Source organism: Chaetodon trifascialis, chromosome 18 (genome assembly GCF_039877785.1).
Source record: "Chaetodon trifascialis isolate fChaTrf1 chromosome 18, fChaTrf1.hap1, whole genome shotgun sequence".
Lineage (NCBI taxonomy): Eukaryota > Metazoa > Chordata > Actinopteri > Chaetodontiformes > Chaetodontidae > Chaetodon > Chaetodon trifascialis.
The window spans coordinates 8,291,852-8,311,169 of NC_092073.1; the positions used below are offsets into that span (position 1 = coordinate 8,291,852).

The 19,318-nt window shown below is 42.8% G+C and overlaps 2 protein-coding genes across 3 annotated transcripts; one reads left to right on the forward strand and one right to left on the reverse strand.

Moving 5' to 3' along the window:
* The first annotated feature begins 3,820 nt into the window (after window positions 1-3,820).
* On the forward strand, window positions 3,821-7,150 carry LOC139347171 (B-cell receptor CD22-like). Its single transcript, XM_070986661.1, has 7 exons — window positions 3,821-3,863; window positions 4,103-4,486; window positions 4,748-5,053; window positions 5,168-5,410; window positions 5,708-5,783; window positions 5,978-6,017; window positions 6,911-7,150. Exons 1-7 carry the CDS (start codon window positions 3,821-3,823, stop codon window positions 7,148-7,150), a joined length of 1,332 nt encoding a protein of 443 aa, XP_070842762.1.
* A 450-nt stretch (window positions 7,151-7,600) lies between these two features.
* pck2 (phosphoenolpyruvate carboxykinase 2 (mitochondrial)) lies at window positions 7,601-18,258 on the reverse strand. Of its 2 annotated transcripts, XM_070985898.1 has the most exons (12): window positions 17,750-18,258; window positions 16,754-16,796; window positions 12,450-12,662; window positions 12,149-12,333; window positions 11,383-11,453; window positions 11,056-11,191; window positions 10,777-10,964; window positions 10,419-10,581; window positions 10,101-10,316; window positions 9,817-9,954; window positions 9,358-9,453; window positions 7,601-9,213 (listed from the first exon to the last, which is right to left on the reverse strand). In XM_070985898.1, exons 2-12 carry the CDS (start codon window positions 16,786-16,788, stop codon window positions 8,744-8,746), a joined length of 1,911 nt encoding a protein of 636 aa, XP_070841999.1. In that variant the 5' UTR covers window positions 16,789-16,796; window positions 17,750-18,258; the 3' UTR covers window positions 7,601-8,743. The 2 variants fall into 2 exon arrangements, with proteins under 2 accessions (XP_070841999.1, XP_070842000.1); XM_070985899.1 differs by lacking the exon at window positions 16,754-16,796 and having other exon boundaries at window positions 17,750-18,245.
* Window positions 18,259-19,318: the final 1,060 nt, after the last annotated feature.

Sequence of the window (19,318 nt, forward strand, 5' to 3'; positions counted from 1 at the left end):
GCTTCTGGAGGCAGAAGTTTGCAGACTAAATGATGGCAGCTGTTTGTTTGAGGGCTGGCCCTTGAGTTTGTGGTGTGAAATGTGTGAGATGGAGGGGCTAGAGGACAGAAGAAATTTTGGCCCAAGTCTGCCACTAAATTGAAAGTGTGCCTTCTTAACTACTGAGCAACAGAGAGCAGCTGGAGCAGACCTGTAAGTAAAGAAAACCTTTAAAGTTTCATTTGATGTTTTTTGGTCATTTCGACATTTAATGGGTTCCATTGACGGGTTATTTAGCCAGCTTGTCTTGACTGTCTTGCTGCCTGTAAAACCTTCAGGAGTCAGTGTGGAAGCAGACTCAGTCCAGGCGCTCATATACAAAGCCAGCACGTCTCACTCTGCAGCAGTAGCAGCAGCTGAGCGGTGCTGAGCACCACCTCCAGCATCACCACCACCTCCAGCAGCAGCACATCGGGGAGGGTTTTGGAGCGACGACGCCAGCGAATCACCTCCAGACTGGAGTCCAGTCTGTGGTGCTCATGCTCACCGGCTGCTCGCTGCTCGCCGGCGGCTCGGGGACAGTCGAGGCTGCTGAATGAGCGGAGGTGCCGCTGAAAGCGCTGTCCGAGGTGCTGAGACGCCGACAGATCGTCGTTGCTCCTTTTCCAGTCGAGACGATACGCATGAACTGACGTGAATGCCGAGCAGCACAACGCTGCACAACTACAGTCAAGCCAGCCTCCACTTCAAAAACCATTGTCAATCTAGCCCCCACTTGTTTTGTGGTGCGTACTAAGCATTACGGTAAGGCTGCATTAAGGACTGATTTCAAAATAAAAGGAACCTTCTTGTGGACTTGATCGCACAGGTTCGATCGCTCAGCCCGTCTACTGGCGTAGTTGTGAGCCTTACCGTAATGCTTAGTATATACGCGCACCACAAAACAAGTGGGGGCTAGATTGACAATGGTTTTTGAAGTGGAGGTTGGCTTGACTGCAGTAGATCAGCTGTGGTGAAAAGGAAAAAGAACAGATGTAAATAATCAGATATAACGAAAACCCCGAGACCATGACACACTTTAGTAGAAAGTCTTCGAAGATTCTAGCTGAGAGCTTCACTCAACATCATGTCCCTGCTGTGTGTGAGACAATGAAGGGCGATAACTAGTTGTGTAATCATTTCACTAACTGTATTCTTGCAGGTGTTTTTTTTTTCTTTTCACCTTACATTATGGAGAATAACACAAAAACAGATAATCTTGAGTACTCTGTGTACAGCTGGGCTTTCAAGGCACCTTTTCAAAGTCATTATTTTGATTCCCCGTGCACAAATACATTTCTGAAAGTGACAAAAGGGGCGGGGCTGATCTCACCTGAGACAAAGCAGCGACCAGACGCACCTGTGATTAATTCCCACTGATCAGATCTCACTCTCTTAAGCACGCTCCTCTCAAACTCTGGTGCCAGAAGATTATGGCTCTCCCGGTGTGCTTGTCACAGGTTAGATGCTCTCTCTCCCTGTCACGCGTCTCCCGTCGTTGTGTCTAAACGCTGAGTTTTCTTCTCTCGAGAGAGATTTGTGTTGATTGCCTGAGTGCCTTTTCCCTTAACGGTGTTTTTTTTTTTTTTTTTTGGTTCCTAACAGTGCTGTCGAGTGTTTCATCCAGTACGTGTTTCGTTTTGTCTGCCTGAGTGCCTTTTCCCGTAAACGGAGTTTTTTGTTCTATCCAGAGCTGTCGAGTTTCCCTCCTGCAGAGACTTGCTTCCTCAGTTGAGCATCGTTCTTCGGCCGCTGATAGTTTTTTGTTGTGACTGCTTGTTTAATAAACTGTCTATATTTTTACCACTCCGCATTTGGGTCCTGCCTTCCTTGAGCTCACGTCACAGTAAGGGCATGGATTAACGTTTCACTGTCGTTTTTGTATCCTAAAAGTTGGAATTTCAGACTCACTATTATGATAAAAAGTACCTTTTTTTTTATTAAAATCTTCTTTCTGACATTAAAAATAATGAAGTCATTTACAACTTGTTGACCTTAAGTTGCACCAAAAATGGACTTCCTCATTCACAGGGTGTGTGCATGTGCAGATTATTGCCAGAAGAGGCTGTAAAAAAGATGACAAAGTATTTTAAACCTTCAGCTTCTGTCATCAGCATGTTGTTGAAGAGCAGCAGTGATAAAGACTCTGTGTTATCAACATGTTTGAAAAAGTCTCAGTCTGCTCTTGATTGTCAACACAAGAATAAGTTGAGCTATATGCTGCATTATTCAATGTCCTTTTCAGATGCACAAGGAAACCGAGACGCGCGTCACAGTTCAGTCTTTAATTACCACTGAAACAGTGTAACCTATCTGTGAGTCTATGGTTTGAAAAGTGTGTTTCTTTTACAGTATGTGATGCTGTTTGAAAGGTATAAATGGGTTTGACTTTATCTGTGTGGCAGATAACCAAAGTGACAGTGTCAAAGAGAAGTGGTGGGATGGAAAACACTGAGTGAAATATAACAGAGGAAGTTGGTTTGCTGGTTCTGTCAAAAAGACCTTCACAAGATCACAAAGGACTGCAGCCACACAGCTCTCTGCAGCAAGATGTCTTGATCACATCGTCCAGAAAAGCATTCATTGTTTTTCTGCTGTTTGTTTGCTAACATGAATGAGAAGCTAAAAAACAATTTAAAACAATTTCCCCTCGGGGATTAATAAAGGATTTCTGATTCTGATTCTGATTTCTGATTAAAAACAATCCCCCCACACAACTCAAGCCTTTCTCAAATATGATTCCTGATGGGAACTTGACTGAATAAATTCCTTCCCTGATCGAGCCAAATGAGCTTTACCTGCACCTGTTCTGGTGCACTGTGCAGTTGCGTGTTTCAGTACATGATATTCAGCAGGCAGATCTTTATCTGCTGTGACTGAGCGGCTCTTCAATGCCTGGATCACTCCAGTGTCTGACCTGATGTTTGACCTGTTAGTTATATGATGTTATTCAGGGGAAGTTTCCTGCAGATTTGTCTCATTAATCACTGACTCTTTGTCCTGATGGTCTCACATCATCCTCCTTTGTTTTCACTAAAGAGTTTCACGAGAGTTAAACTACTCGAAATAAAACGCCCTCTACATTTCACGTCCTCACTTTATACCTACAGTTCATACATGATTTGAACATTTTTTAAATATGTCATTATTGTGATTAATGTAATTTGTACTACAAATGAAGATAAAGTGTGTGTGACTGTGATAAAGCGATCTGTGAGAGTGAATAAGTCATTTGCATGCTGATGAGCTGAAGGTGCAGAAGACGTTGACTTCCCCTCTCACAGGACGTGAGGAGGACGGATGAAGACAATCTCTGCAGTATTTATGCAGCTTGAACCAACAAGTCTATTTGCATTTCTATCACAACGACTCAGCTGGACGTCGGTCTCTGGATCTGTTGCAGTTCTACTAAAATCCACAAACTGCCTGATTTGAATTGTTTGTGGGTTTCAGCTGCAGGCTCGTTTGGTGAGGTCAAATGTTTCTGAGTTTACGTTTTGCTACTTTTCACCAACTCCACTGAAAAAGACATGATGTATTTTATTTGTTGGCTTTTGGTTTTGCTGAAATGAGCCTGAAAGAAACGAGAAGCTGCTTCAGCTGCTTCACATTTTCTGTTTATATTCCACCTGTTTTCAGTGCAGTTGTGCTGATATCACTACTTGTCACACAGCAACATCTGGTTCTACACAGCAGGTTCCTGGTTTGATTGTGAGTCTAAAAGAACATGAAGGATTTGTTTCAAACATGTTTTTTGAATCAACTGCAGGTGATGAGCGTCATTGCAGTCCTGTCTGAGAATATGGTGACAGCCAACGTGTTACTGAGTGTCTTCTTTGTTTCAGGTGAGCTGTTTCATTCACAGTTTGGACTTCATTGGGAAACAAAGCAGAAAGAGCAGTGCAGATAGAGTCGCTCTTCCCAGCTGTTCATGTCCTGACTGCAAAGAGAAACGTTTTATGTGGAGATTGTTCAAAGGAAAAATGACCCAACGTGTTGCTGCTGATCTGTAGTTTGTGTATCTCAGAATTTCTCTTCATGCAGATTTTTCCACATTTTGTTAATCAAGAGACTCATTTTACAGGTGTTTTGGCTGCTTGTCCTCGTGATCCACACGTTTCCATTACTGCACCAAAGAAGATGGAAGCACTGAGTGGATCCTGTTTGCTAATCCCCTGTACCTTTAGAGCTAAGTCAGAACAAGAGTTTGACGGCAAACGAGAAACCTTTGGAGTTTGGATTAAAAATGATTTCAGATTTAGCCAGAGTCCAAACAATGTGGTTTTCAACAGTAGCAGGACACATAACACCTATCCAATGAGAATTACTGGAAACCTGAGAGAGAGAAACTGCACCACTGTGTTTTCCAACTTAACGACAAGTTACACAGAGAAATTCTTCTTCAGAGCTGAAAACAAACCTTTCATGGCAACAGCTTCTTGTGATCCTGTTCAAATTACAGTTCAAGGTGAGAGAGTTTTCTTTCCTTCAGTCAGTTTCTAATGTTGTTGCTCAGTTTTGGTCCAAACAGCACACTTTTTTTATTTTCAAGGTTTTTCACTTTTCCATGAATTTAAATTCTGATTAAACTCTCCGTCTGTTGTTATTTATGTTTCTGCAGTTTCGGTACAGAAGCCTCTGTGTCCACTTTGGCTTTGAAAAAGCTGAAGGTTTAGTCATTTCTCATTTATTCTTATGTGTAAACTGTGTGTTTGATTGGAAACCACAGATTCTCCTGCGAAGCCCACAATTGAGATCTCAGGTGATCTGAAGGAGAATCAGCCTGTCACTATAAGCTGCTCAGCTTTCACTCCCTGTCCTCACTCACCTCCTAAACTCACCTGGAACCTCCAACAAGACTCTCTCAACACAATAGAGGAGAACACAGACGGAACCTTTACAACTAAAATCCAGAAGAGCATCACTCTGTCAGACCACCATGATGGATACAACTTCACCTGTTCTGCCACATATCCAGTGAATGAAGGCAAAGGTGTGAAGACAGCAGAGAAGAGCAAGACTCTCTATGTTTCATGTAAGACAACCAGAGTTTGTTACTGGATGCTGTCAGCACAGGACAGAAATAAAGGATCTTATTCAGGCTCTGATGTTACTCTCATATCTCACATCTCTGCCACATTTTCCTCAGATGCTCCTAAAGACACCTCGGTGTCCGTCAGTAAATCAGGCAGCTGGGTGAACCTGACCTGCTCCAGCAGAGCCAAGCCTCCTGTCAGCAGCTTCACCTGGTTCAAGAAGAGCAAAGATGGAGCCATGAAAGTGTCTGAAGGATGGTTTTACAGCTTTATCGTGACAGATGGAGGAGTTTATTACTGCGTGGCCACAAATGATGTTGGTAACCAGACATCATCAGAGGTTCTGACTGCTGAAGGTCAGTGATGACTTTACTGAATCCACCGATATAAATCCTGTCTGCTCTGATTTGTTTTTCCTTTGTCATCAGAGATAGTTTCGGTAAATTTACTGAATCTGCTCATTTTCATATCGTGTTCTCTTTTCTGCTTTTCTGCTGCTGTATAGCTTTGTTCATACACAGTAAAGCATTTTTTACTGCATTTGTGATGATTCCATGCAAAAAATGGCTCCATCAGTAATGTCCACATTTAACCTTTGTTTCCTCTTAGTTACTGGGTTTTCTTGAACTGGTTTTGTTCTTTTCGATGAACAGGGATGCCCATATTATGGGCTGCAGCTCTTGGAGGGATCGTTGCCATCATACTCATCTGCCTTGCAGTCTGTGTTTGGTGAGTATCACAAACCTACGTTCATGGTGAGGGCCTGGATGACGATGTGATCTGCCTGTTTAGTTCACTTCTGCACCAACAGATTCCTCATGCTTACATTTTTTGTTTTGATTAAAGTGGTTGATTCCAATAACATCTGCTTCCCATCACTCCTATGGTCTATTCAACCTTAGTCTCTCTTTAATGTCTTCCAGGTGGTTCAAGTCAAAACATCAAACTCCACAACAGACTCAGGTAGGAACTCAACTGTACAACCCACACAGTTTTTGAACCTTGTTTCTTTCAGCTTCGATCTGAAAGTGACTAAAGTTGGAGCACATTTGATTTTATCAGCAAGTTGGTTTTATCTGGTTACAGCACAGTGGCTTAAAGCATCTTCACCAAATTTGGTTCTGACTGGAGGCACTCGTTTCCTCAAAGTCAACGGGACCTGTGTATTCTTCGCACATATCAGAGACATATTTTGCTGTACTATAGCTAAGTGTTTATTACATGCAGATTTCAGCATTACACCACACTAACAATGCTGATATTAGTTAATTTTTACAAACAACTTGTGCAACCCAAACCTTGTGCTTGCCTTTTGTCTTTATACTGTAGTTCTTCAATCAATCTCAGCGATGACTATGTCTTTTCTCCTGAAAATTCAACCACTTCTGTCTGGCCTTGATTTAACTGAAGGAAATAAGTTGCATCAATATATTTACTTGCTCTACACACTAACAATGGGAGTCTATGGGACCACAGTCATTTAGATGTGTGTCATGTGCTGCAGTTGAATGATAGAGGCTCAAGAATCGGACCCTGGGGGACTCCTCTACCCAGATTAATGATCCCCAAGAAAATAGCACAGCTATATCCTCAAGATATGACACAAACCTTTTGAGGAATGCTCCACACTTTACATTCAACAATGTTTAAGGTTGCACTGTCAAGTAGTCTATAAAGTCATTTTTTAACCAGAATCAGTATTCAGATCAATTTATCACCTTTACCAGTGCTGTGATATAGTCAGAAACCAGTTTCAATTTGTCCAAAGGGCCAAATAGTGAACTTTAGATGCATCTCTAATTATTTATTGTAGAAGCTTCCAGCTCACAACGTTTCCTGTTTGATTAATATTCCAGAGTCAAAGAGGTGATGAGCTGGCTCTTCAACTGCCAGCCAACAAAACAGAAGAAAATATCCATTATGGAGAAATCAGCTTCTCCAAGCAGAGACCTCAACTGTCCTCTGACTCAGAGCAGGACAGTGGACAGCAGCAGGATATGCTGTATGCACAAATCAAAGTGTCCAAGCCAGCAAACAGCTCAACACAGACCGCTGACGGGCCAGACGATGTCTACGCTCAAGTGAAGAAGAAATGAGTATTGTTTTGCCATCCCATTTGAGTTGGATTCATATTATACCTTCATTTTATACTTATGCAAGACATTTAATGTCAGCTAATGTAGAAAAAGGCGCTGAAGCCAACAGGAAAACGCCACCTTCACTGTACTGTTAAAAAAAAGAAACTGAAAAGCTCCACGCCCTGCAGCTCACACGGTTTTGTCAGTTAACACGTTATCATAGCTCACATTTGTGTACTGACCTCAATGGGCTGTTGCTGTGCAATTAGTAATCTGCTTGTCATATGTACAAGTCACAAAAACATTATCAGTGTTGAACAAGGTTACATCTCATTTTGACATGTTTGTGTAATCTAATTTTGTGATATTTTACCAATTGATACTGCATATATGATTTTCATACATATTTTGTATCCCACAACATCTGTATTTGAATTGCTTTAAAAATGAACATGAGACATAGTTCCTGCATTTGAAGGTATTTATTCATTGCACTGTAATAAAAACCTTGGCATACAACTTGTATAATACCTAATAATCTCAGTCGCATTCATTGGTCCAACATTTCAAATATTGTGTGTAAACATCCCCTGAAATCATACAGCTTAATCACAAACATTACAGAGTGGCAAGATGAATTATGCATAGAAATCCTCGGGCCCAGCGCACATCTGCTACAATGTTTTGAGTAGTTAACAAACTTGTGGTATTTATGTTTTCCTATATAAAGTTCAATTAAAAATAAAGGGCATTTCATTCAAGTCAACAGGGTATTAAATGAGCTGATGCTAAAATTTTTAAAACCTTTTCAAGAATAAAAAAAAATTAGAACCTTATGTACTCTTTGGGTTTTAGCGTGTAAACATGAGGCGACACCGTACTGTTCAATGTCTCACAGGCATTACCGGGCCATGTTGATTATGCTTTAGTACCATGCCAGTGCTTCTCGACATGACAATTTTGACAACTTCACAGAAATCTAACCTTCATGTTGAGAGTCAAAGCTCCATCCTACCACCGACCTAGCACCAGTATCTCTGTGTTGCAGAATGAGTGTGAAGTAGTGTCTGAAACGTAGGTAATGCATTATAGATTATTAGCTTCTCCTCCGATTCCATATCTGACTTTTAACTCCTAACAGACTTCTCTTCATAAAAGAGAAAGACGAGAGTCACTGACTGTGTTTTCATGCACAGAGAACATCAGCTACTGACCCAACAATTGGTCTTTTTGCTTTGCTTTCAACCAATGATTGAACAAACACGTCTACCCTTTCTGTATTCTCAACATACAACATGTTGTATCAAGCACGTGGCTACCATACTGAGCAGCAAGTAGTAGGAATCTCTCATACCAGCTACTGGCACATTTTTGGCATTTCAGCACGTCATATGTTGTGACACCCAGGCATCTCAACCATGTTATCCAATCTCAGCTTTGTGTACATTAAAAAAAAAAATAAAAAATCTGTTTTTAGCTAACCTGATTGAAAACTAAAATCTCTGCGTATGTTAACCCGGCCAGTGAGTCTGATTGCACCCTGATGATGTGAATCGTGTGTCATCAGTGACTCCCTCCCTATTTCTGGAGGATCTTCCTGTCAGTAGGGTTTTAGTTGTGCACTCTGTTCTCCAGTGCCTTCAGCTCAGCCTCCACCTGAGCCGGTAGATCAGCTCCAACTTGCTGAGAGAAGTAGGCTCTCAGCTCCTTCGTCTCCCTTTGCCAGAAAGCCGCAGGCACATCAAAGAGGGCACCCATATCCACCTTGCTGCTCAGACCTTTAGTATCGATGGCTCCATCTTCTGGCAGCCAGCCAATAATGCTCTTCCTGGCCGCCTCATCGTCCCTCTCCCGGCTGCAGCGCTTGAAGATCCACTCCAGGACGCGGGCGTTTTCACCAAAGCCGGGCCACAGGAAGGCACCGCTCGTGGGGTCCTTTCTGAACCAGTTGACGTGGAAGATTTTTGGCAGATGAGTGGGGGCCTTTCGGCTCTCCATGCTCAGCCAGTGAGCGAGGTAGTCACCAAAGTTGTAACCGAAGAAAGGCCGCATGGCAAAGGGGTCGTGCATAATCACTTTGCCTGAAGGAAAACATTAAACATTTTAGTCACAGTGAGAGTAAATTCCTCATCATCCCATTATCTTAAACAATCAATTATGCAAATCAGCATAAATGTGCTCACAAAAATACAGACCAGAAGAAAATCTGGTGTTTGACTTAGTACCTTTATGCTCAGCAGCTGCCGTGGCTTCAGACCTCATGGCGGCTCCAACAAAGACTCCATGTTGCCAGCTGAAAGACTCATAGACCAGAGGTACTCCTGACAACAACATGTCATCATGTTTACCACGCAGCCACTACTGTGTTCTAAATGTTGCTCAATTTCACATGTTGATATATACTACACATTGTAGCTATAATGACTCAAACATCCAAGAAGACAACACAAGCACTCTTGGTGAGGCAGTCATAGCATATATAATTTTATTACAGTGACTACAAAATGACTAAAATCTGTTTTGTGCACACCGTTTTAAACAACTTACTGTGTCAGTAACATTACAAACAACCAAATGCTTCAAAAATTGGCAAATTTATGTTAAAAAAAATCTATGCTCATTAAACCATATCTGGCTATTTACAGAAAAGCTCATATTGTGTATTAAGTATAAGCAGTGCTAACCTTCTGGCCTCCTGCCACCGAAGATAATGGCGTCAATGGGAACGCCCTCCTCACTCTCCCACTGGGGGTCAATGATTGGACACTGAGCCGCCGGGGCACAGAAGCGGGAATTGGGGTGGGCACACGCTGTCGAGCTTCCTTTTCACAGAGAGGAAACAACAGTTTATTCTACCTTCAATGCTTTAGAAACATCTGAATATCACAATCTAAAAACTGCATTTGCTTTGGCATGCCACTAGATGGCACTGTATACACTGTGGCTGTTCAGTTCAGGCGGCTGTTACCTTGCTTCCAGGTCTTGCCATGCCAGTCTGTGAGTTGGACCCCGGCTGCAGGGGGGTCAAGACCCTCCCACCACACTCCTCCATCGCTGGTCTCGCCAACATTGGTGAAAATGGTGTTTTTGGCGATGGTGGCCATGGCATAGGGGTTGGTCTTGTCTGAGGTGCCAGGAGCCACACCGAAGAAACCATTCTCTGGGTTGATGGCTCTCAGTTTACCTGCAGAAACGGCCGGGATAAAGGATTACACGGGGATTTACTACACTACCGATAGAACAACAAAGTGACTCCACGTGTGTAAGCCATCCTCCTCCCTCTCACCTTGGCTGTCAAACTTCATCCATGCAATGTCGTCACCCACACACTCAACCTTCCAGCCTGGCAAAGCTGGTTTCATCATGGCCAGGTTGGTTTTACCACAGGCACTAGGGAAGGCCGCGGCTACGTAACGTTTCACTCCCTGAGGGTTGGTGATGCCCAGGATCTGAGGAGAGGAGAGCATGGTGAATAAAAATGCTAAAAGGACAAATCCTTCTATCATCTTTAGCTAACATCTCATGGATAGTCATCACTCAAAAGCAAACAAGGACATCCCTCCTATATTATTATACTTTCACCTCAAGTTTTGACAGCAACAAAGGAGTATCTCCCTATGCTCTCTTCTGTGGCGCTCACTCACCAGCATGTGTTCAGCAAGCCAGCCTTCATCCTTGGCGATACGGGAGGCAATGCGCAGGGCGAAGCACTTCTTCCCCAGCAGAGAGTTTCCTCCATAGCCGCTGCCGAAGGACATGATCTGCCTGATGTCTGGCAGATGAGATATCAGCACCTTGTCTGGGTTACAGGGCCATGAGTTGACCAGAGGGGCTGGAGAGAAGACAGGGGAGGAGATTTTAAGTTTTAAGTAATACAAACTACAGTACAAAGACGACTTGTTTCAGGCTTTTGGAATTTGTACTTTTGAGTGGTAAAGGTCGTCCCACAGAGTGCTGACAGCGGACAAAGTCCACTCCTTCAGCCAGTTTCTTCAGGACAGGAGTGCCCATGCGTGTCATGATCCCCATACTGGCCACAACATATGGCGAGTCCGTCACCTTGAAGGAGAACAAAATATTTATAGGCTTTCAGTGAGTGATAAAAGCGCTGCAGCATTTAATAAAAACGATATGTAAATATTAAATCACTTTATTTAATTACAGCAATTTACAGAAACAATGGATAATTCAGCTCAGCAGGTTTATTGTTTTATTGCATGTATCAAGTGTTGAGGAGCACAGTCAAGTACCTGGACACCATATTTAGTCAGAGTCGAGCCCACAGGACCCATACTGAAGGGAATCACATACATGGTCCGACCTACAGAGGAAGACACAGAGGCATAAACAACATGCTATTATACATTAGTACTATTTATTTTTCTATTCAACAACATACAACAGGACAACATACACGTCAACAATGCAGAATTTGTTAGACCTCAAGGTTTCACACAATGCATTTTGGTGGGAAACACTGAACTTAAACATAACTTCTAGTTTAGAAGAAAACTCCAGAGGGGCACCTCCTTAACAGAGTTTTGTGACAGTCACTGTGGATCACGCTTTCCACGTTTCTGATGCAAATCAATTAATTTTTCCTATCAACACACTGTTACAGTTGGGACTTCTGATGTGCAAAACATCCATGTTTGTACCAGTTGTTTATGTTTATTCATCTGTTTAAGAGTAACTTGACAGCTGAAAATCTTGTTTTTGCTGACCTCCAGTGGTTTAACTTCATCTGCTCCAGGACCCTGTGGCATCAGTGTTGGTTACAAGTGCAACAAAGCACACTTCTGACCACACACACTTGCTTGAAACTTTCAACTGGAAATGGCAGTGAACACTGCATTTCAGCCTGCTGTCAAGTTACCCTTCAAACGTTACTCTTCAAACGTAGAACATCTTATTTTATTCTTGTTTCATTTTCAAATAGTTGGTTAATGATCCTATTCAAATTTAGCATCCAAATGTTTCGAAGGGAAGTGAAAACACACATCTCCAACACTGTACCTGCCATGCAGCTGGGGAAACGCTCCTCTCTGGCTCTCTGCCAGTCGGACTCGCTCATCCAGCTGCCCAGCTGGCTCTTCACCCCCCCAGCAGGGATGGGGATGGTGTCCCTCTGGTTCTTGGTCACAATCACAGTCTTGCTTTCCACCCGAGCCACGTCCTTTGGGTCTGTACGGGCCAGCCAACTGACCAACAGACCAGGAATCGTGGCATGAACTGAAAAGCACTCAGGGGGCCAAAAGCAATACACAAACAAATGCCTGTATTTCTAAAAAAAAAAAAAAACAGTTAAAGCCCTTACCAGTTCTCATATTTGGGAAGCTTCTTGACCATCCCTTCCTTCTCCAGACCCGCCAGGATGTTGGCCGTTTCCTCCGCCGTCCCCGTCACCACATGCACATTAGAGGGCTTGCACTCATCCACCGCTCCCTTCACAAAATCAGCCACCGCCGGGGGCAATGAGGGGATGGAAGCCAGGGACCGGACCCCGACACTCGCTCCAACACCACCATGTCTGAAAGGGAACACACAGTTATGTGATTAATTACTTTTTTAACATTTACTTGTGACCAGAGGACACACTGACTGAAAGCTACCTTTGCAATGCCCTACACAAATAGAACAAGTAGAATATCTTCTATCCATCAAGCAGAGTGCATTCCTGTGAAAAGGCATTTTGCTGCTAGACCTGACACCCAAGGTTTTTCACAAATATGGATCTATTAAAAACTGTCAGAGAGCCTTAATCTATACAATGCTACAGTGGCCTTGTAAAACATTTCTGATTTCCCCTCAGCAGACACAGCAAGTCACATTTCTACCATACATTGTTGAATCTACAGACAGACTTCAACAACCTATCATGAGTCAAGAAAACACAAACATCCAAACTGGAGAATGCATAGCCTTCTTTCTTATCTGATCTTAGTCAATGATGTATGGGATGTTGATATTAGTCAGGAGTTACATGAGTGCAGATAAGCTGGATGACCCGACAGAGAGTGTCCTCATTGGCTGAAGTGGAAGCAGTCGGTTTAGAAGAAGAAGAAGAAGAAGAAGAAGAAGAAGAAACGTACTTTTTATTATCACATCACACAGACAGTAAGTTGCACACTACACGCCATGCTTCTTGTGAAATTTTCTACACATTTCTCCCATCCTCGGTCTGTTGATCCTCCGCAGCAGACCAGGAGTGGTGGACTGCCAGCTGCCAGCCGATGCCGGCGCCCGGGGACCAGTTCACCTTCATCACCATTGGTCAGGTGGTGATCTTCTTGCTTGTTTTTAGTGGGGGTTATTTAAGGAGGAAACCCCGGGTGAACACGGGGAGAACATGCAAACTCCACACAGAAAGCCCCCTTTTTTCCTCGAGCAGCAGGCACCGAAGGCATGGTGGAGGACACGCCACCAGCGCCCACAGTGGGATTCAAACCGGGGACCTTCTAGCTGTGAGGCGACAGTGTTACCACTTGGTAACCATAGTGCTACCCAAAGTGGGTTAAGACAAGTTTGGTCTCATTCCTGGTTCTTTTCTCTCCAGTTATGACTCTTTTTGTCTGCATTATTGACTGCTCTGGTCTATATTTGCTGCTTCTCAATTCAGGTGTTATGTTTTTCACAAATAATGACTCAAACCTCACAGTGCAACAAGTATGTGAGAAAATTAGCAAAAAGCTGCAAACCGCCAATTCAGTTTTTATACCAATGGATATGGATGGGAGTTAGAAAAATCAAGGAAGAGCATGAGGGAGCACAGAGTTTAAATAAGGCCCCAAATTGGAGTTGTGTGCTTTTCATGTGACAGTGGCAATGCATGTGTTGCCATGAGGCAGTAATTAGTGCAACTTGAGAGCCTCAAACAAACTCCTCCACATAAAGAGAAGCATGCGGGGGGCCGGCCTATTGTTTGTTAACAGCATGATATTCACAAACACAAGCCACTGAGAGGGCTGCTGCAATGCAAGCTGTTAAAACACAAGGCTGTGTGTATGTATGCTTCTCCTGTCTGTCCCCAGCAACTATCTGACAATTGTGCAGACAATGTGTGTGCGTGCTTTGCTTTCTGTCTGTCTCTACAGTGTGGATGCCTCAGCTGACCGCTTTAGAAAATGTGAAATTCATAGTCCTGTATCCTCAAATGAGAAGCCCACAAAAACAGTTTAGCCTAAATGCCCTAAAGCTAGTTTCAACCATCAATTGACCCACATTCTCCCTCCAATCCGTAGCTAATTTGACTGGGAATACAAATCCCACTCCTCTACTTTGCTGTTTCAAAGACAGCGACACAGTTGTCCCATCAAGTGCAGGCACGCGGCTTCCAGTTTACTGCACTGAGGGTGTCATAATACATGCTTCACGGGCACACACACACACAGACACACTTCTAATTGCGCGTGTGCAGACATGCATAAATCTGGCCGGACCATAGAAAGGGCACAAGCAGGAGGCATGCCCGGAGGCTCACAGTAAGAGAGAAGATAACATGTAACTTGACAGATGGGGCAAAGAGCTGAGAGCAGTCTAGTGCCAACCTCAGGGTCCAAACTCCCTCTGAACAGGTGACCTGTACCTGCTGGTTGTTTAACCATTGATGTGGGAGCAATTAATCATGAACAGACTCCAGTTTTTTGCCATATTCTCTTACTGTTTAGCCACCTTAGTCCAGGTGAGAGACAATCTGAATGGAGAAACATGTTGATAGGCTCATATGAGTCTCCTTCAGTTATTACCAAATTAAGTATATCTTATCTTATCTCACAATGCATTCAAAGAAATGAGCTGAATAAGCAGAAGTGATTGGTCTAACAGTTGTAAATTTTGGTTTCATCTCTCAGACTCCTCTGCCTGATCATGGTGCATGTTAAAGTGCATGCAGCCTGAAGGCAAAACCTGCAGACACTGCTCAGGCGTAGCCACACCCCACTGCATTTTTTTGGAGGAAAAAAAAAATCTGTATTTTAATGTACAGTGATGTCAGAGGCTGTGTGAGGCTGTAATTAGGTACAGTGTTTTGAGCTAAATGCTAGTATCAACATAATAACATGCTCACAACATGCCGCTGTTTAACAGGTATAACGTTCTAATACACCATTTTAGTTTAGCATGCTAACATTAGTTAATAAGCAATACACACAAAGTACAGATGAGGCTGGTGGGAATGTCATTCAGGATGCAGGTTTCTGGTCACAAACAAAAAGTACTGGACAAATTGAAATGTTGCCCTCATGATGGCAATATAGCAAAACTCCCAGGATTACAAAGTTACTAAAACTCATCCTTAGGAGCACATGACCTTTTACTCAAAACCACAAATGTGTAGTTCATGCTGGTGCTTGTCAGGGGGTTATTATATCTCTGCATGACCTGCATCCACCAACCACCCTTCGCTGGCTAATTCCTCTTTTTCATAGAAGAAACATCATTCAGTTTTCAGTGGATCTTTAGACTTTCTGATGAAAATCTTAACATAGAAATGAATGATAAGATGAAGTGGAACTAAAAGAACAACGCTGTCACTGTATCACAACCCTCAACTGACCTTAAGTCACAGAGGATACAAGAAAATAAAGCCACTCATCTGCGACACTAACTCTTTCCCCCACCCAGTAAATCAAGTACCTCTGCTTCCAATCATCCACCCTGTCATGTGGCTAATTACTGTAACCATTCGGACGGTGCTGAATATTATCTCCAGTGTGATCAGGATTAGGAAAGGAGGTGATCGAGTTTGAAATTAACGGGCAGAAACAAAGCACTTGTTGATTACTGAAGCACAGGTGCTGGCTGACCTGCTACAGAAGATAAAAGCAGCAGGACTGGATTAGCATCTTTGTTCCTCCGTCTTTGCATTAAAAAGGCTGCAATATTAGAAATCCTAAACAGACTCTGATGACCTTTGCTCCCAGTTTCCCCCGCAGTCATTCATCCTCTGATGCCTTTGTCTCTGCCTCCCCATTCCTCACCCCATCCCCCATGCCTAATGACGACAAGCATGCTTCTTTTTGAAAAAAAAAAAACTTTTAAAAGGTGACTATTATGTAGCATTGAAACAGGAAACGCCATTCTCTTTTTTTAAGGGAGACAATTAAAAAAAAAAAGAAACATTATCCAGAGGGGAAATGAGGAATGTCAAGGAACAGATAACTCTGATATGGTATCCATTCCTCTGGCTGTATCTTGCTTCCATCTGAGCAACTTCTCCAAACACACCTCCTAAATCAGCAAGCCAATCCTCTCACACCAAAGCCAGACACGCCTACACTCCCTCTTCACATGGATTCTGGTCAATTGCCTCTATAGGACACAGTCTACACATGAAACAGATACACGCCAAAGTATCACTTAGAGCATGCACATGTGCTGCATACATAATCCTCACACTTGGTACAGTGAGCACACGGGGGAAACACATGGACCATGCTCTGGGACTTTCAGGCAAATAGAGGAGTGATGACTCTGGCCATTAACAATCTCTCAAGCAGAAATGCAAACAAAAATGCACAGGCACACGGGCCATCCGGTCACAGACTCACACGTCCCTGACATGGTGTCACTCACATGCATCCCTAATAACAAAATAAAAGCAAACACAGATGGAGTGCTCACATTGACTCCAGAGTCCCTGTGTGATGTGGTGTCATCACAAAGCCTGCAAGGAAAAAGCGGTTGGGAGAAGGAATGCAGAGAGACGACACTTTAAAAAAAAAAAAAGGTAATGTGAATGTATAGAGACACAAATAAGTATTCAATAATCATCATCACCTGACCTGAGGCCTATATCTGACATCACATCAAACAAGTTTCTGGCAACAGGCTGCAAAGCAGCTGGCTAACAATGGAGACTTAGTGGCAAGATTACTAAAATGACTTTTTATAGTAAATAAATTCATACTAGATGGATGTTGTAATGGTGCCACAGGTCTTATTGTAAAAGTATCCATGAATTATGTGTTCTGTTGTGTTAACACATGGTCAGAGATGATGCAATTTTGTCATAAGTCACAAACAAAAAAATGTTTCTGCTTCAGAAAAAGTGCACTTTATCTCAAAGAGGTCCATGATATTAAACAGGCAGGAAGGGACAATATATTTCTGCATGTGTAAAACAAAAAAACTAACTACCATTTATTACGTCCAACAGGCAAACATAGACCCACTGTGCCTGAAAAAAAGTGATCCCCAAGAGGTTCGTGTTAAACAGACAGGACATGAAGCTGTCCACTGTACATGTTCTGTATGTGTATACAATAAAAACAGGCTAGCACAACAGGCATTCATTAAGTAAACTTCAGGAGAAAAACAAATGCTATTTGAGTGCCAGGTTTGGTTTTTTAAAGCCATTGTGCCTGACTAAAAATGTTGCTGCTTCAGAGAAAGTGATGAACATTATCCCAAAGAGGTTCATGTTAAAGGGGCAGGATATGACAACATAGTTTCTGTAGGAGTAAAATCAAATTGTAACGTTAAGAAAACAAAAACGATCAAAATTCAGTTTGAAACTTAACGTAAGCAGGCTAACATACATACATAGCAACGCATCGCTCGCGAACCTAAAACACGATTTAAACCAACAATATAACACGAAAGAGCACATTTACTCACCTCCGCACGACTCCCAGCAGCAGGCAGGACATCTTCAGGTGCAAAAATAAAGCTAGCTTATAAAAAAGAAAGAGTAAAAAGGCACATTGAAGTTAGCCGAGGAGGTGAAGTGAGGAGCGGTTGTCTAGAGCTGCTGGCGGCTCATATCTGCGCGCGGAGGGGACCTTGCACTTTGCTCAACGTGTACTTGTACACACATACACCCTGATGTCACCGGCAAACTGGATGTCGACCACAGCTCCTGATAACTTCAGTCCACACACTCGTCACGCTGTTTACTGTTTTAAAAAGTTTAAAGACAGGTGACCGGCTCGTCACTGAAGAGGAGGAGGAGGTGCTTCAAAGTGTAAATAACTGGTTGCATGTTGTGTCCATACTGTTGTGGCCTCTCCTCCGACGCGACCGGCTGGTTGTTGCTCCCGGCTGATGTAAGTCTCCACAGTTCCTGCTCCACCGAGCGCACGAGCTCCAGCTCCGCGAACCAGCTCGGAGCCACAACCCGGAAATACGAGCCATGATACGGAAACAGATCTGAGCGCGGACTGTAGGTGGCTGTTCACACCAAGCTCCCTCCCAGGAACAGAGTGGGGGGGGGGGAGAGTTTCAGGTTACATAACGACGGTAATGTCTACATGTAGTTGCTAAACCCAGATTCGTGGTTTTTCGCTCAGCTACACTATGCAACAAGTGAGAATCAAAGTTAGGTTTATATCCAAGGAGGTTTTCACAGGTCCTACAAGGAATCTGCTTTGTTGTTTGGGCGCATAAGAATAAACTCAGTAAGAAAAAAAAGTGACACAAAAGTGAGGAATCATGAAGATGATACCAATATTCATATCCAGGTGAGTTGTAGGAACGCTTTTTTTCTTTTTTCTTCCTCTTTTTTTTCTTTTTTTTTTTGCATATTGCTTGCAAAATTCTTTATTCAAAAGCATATTTTCCCTAAAGCTGTACAGCAGCTTGTTTTATTAGAGAGGATAGAGGCACACTGCTGCCTGTACTGTTCCTATTGTATTCCTTTACTCATTAATACACAGTTATAAAAAGACAATTGTGGGGAGAAACTGATTTGTAGAATTAGAAATTTCAATAAACATCCCTCTAACCCGGGGGGGCTCCATGTCAACGGATAGATCATGTCAGGGAATGGATTTGATTGGCACAGGTGCTGTCCAATCCATTGTTATGCTCCTAAAAAGTATAACATGATGATGGCATGAGGCACTGCCAAATGCAAAATGAAGAAAATGAAGACAGAGTAGAAGTCAAGAGTGAGTCATTTTCTGACTATAGAAATACATAGTCACATTTGGCCTCATGTTTCCAATGTATTTGGATATTGTCATGGGCTTTGTTATTTTACATTATTTTGATATGTGTGACTGCTGTCGAGTGTCTGCTGGGTTGTTTTTCTGCAAATGTGCCTGTTCCATCCCAAGAGTGTGCCGCTCTCACTTTTCATTAATAGTTCAGAAAGACTTTCTGTCTTGATGTTGCTGAGATTTCTGATTTAAGGTCTGAGGGAATAACTGTTAATGAACATCATATATATATATATATTACAGTTTT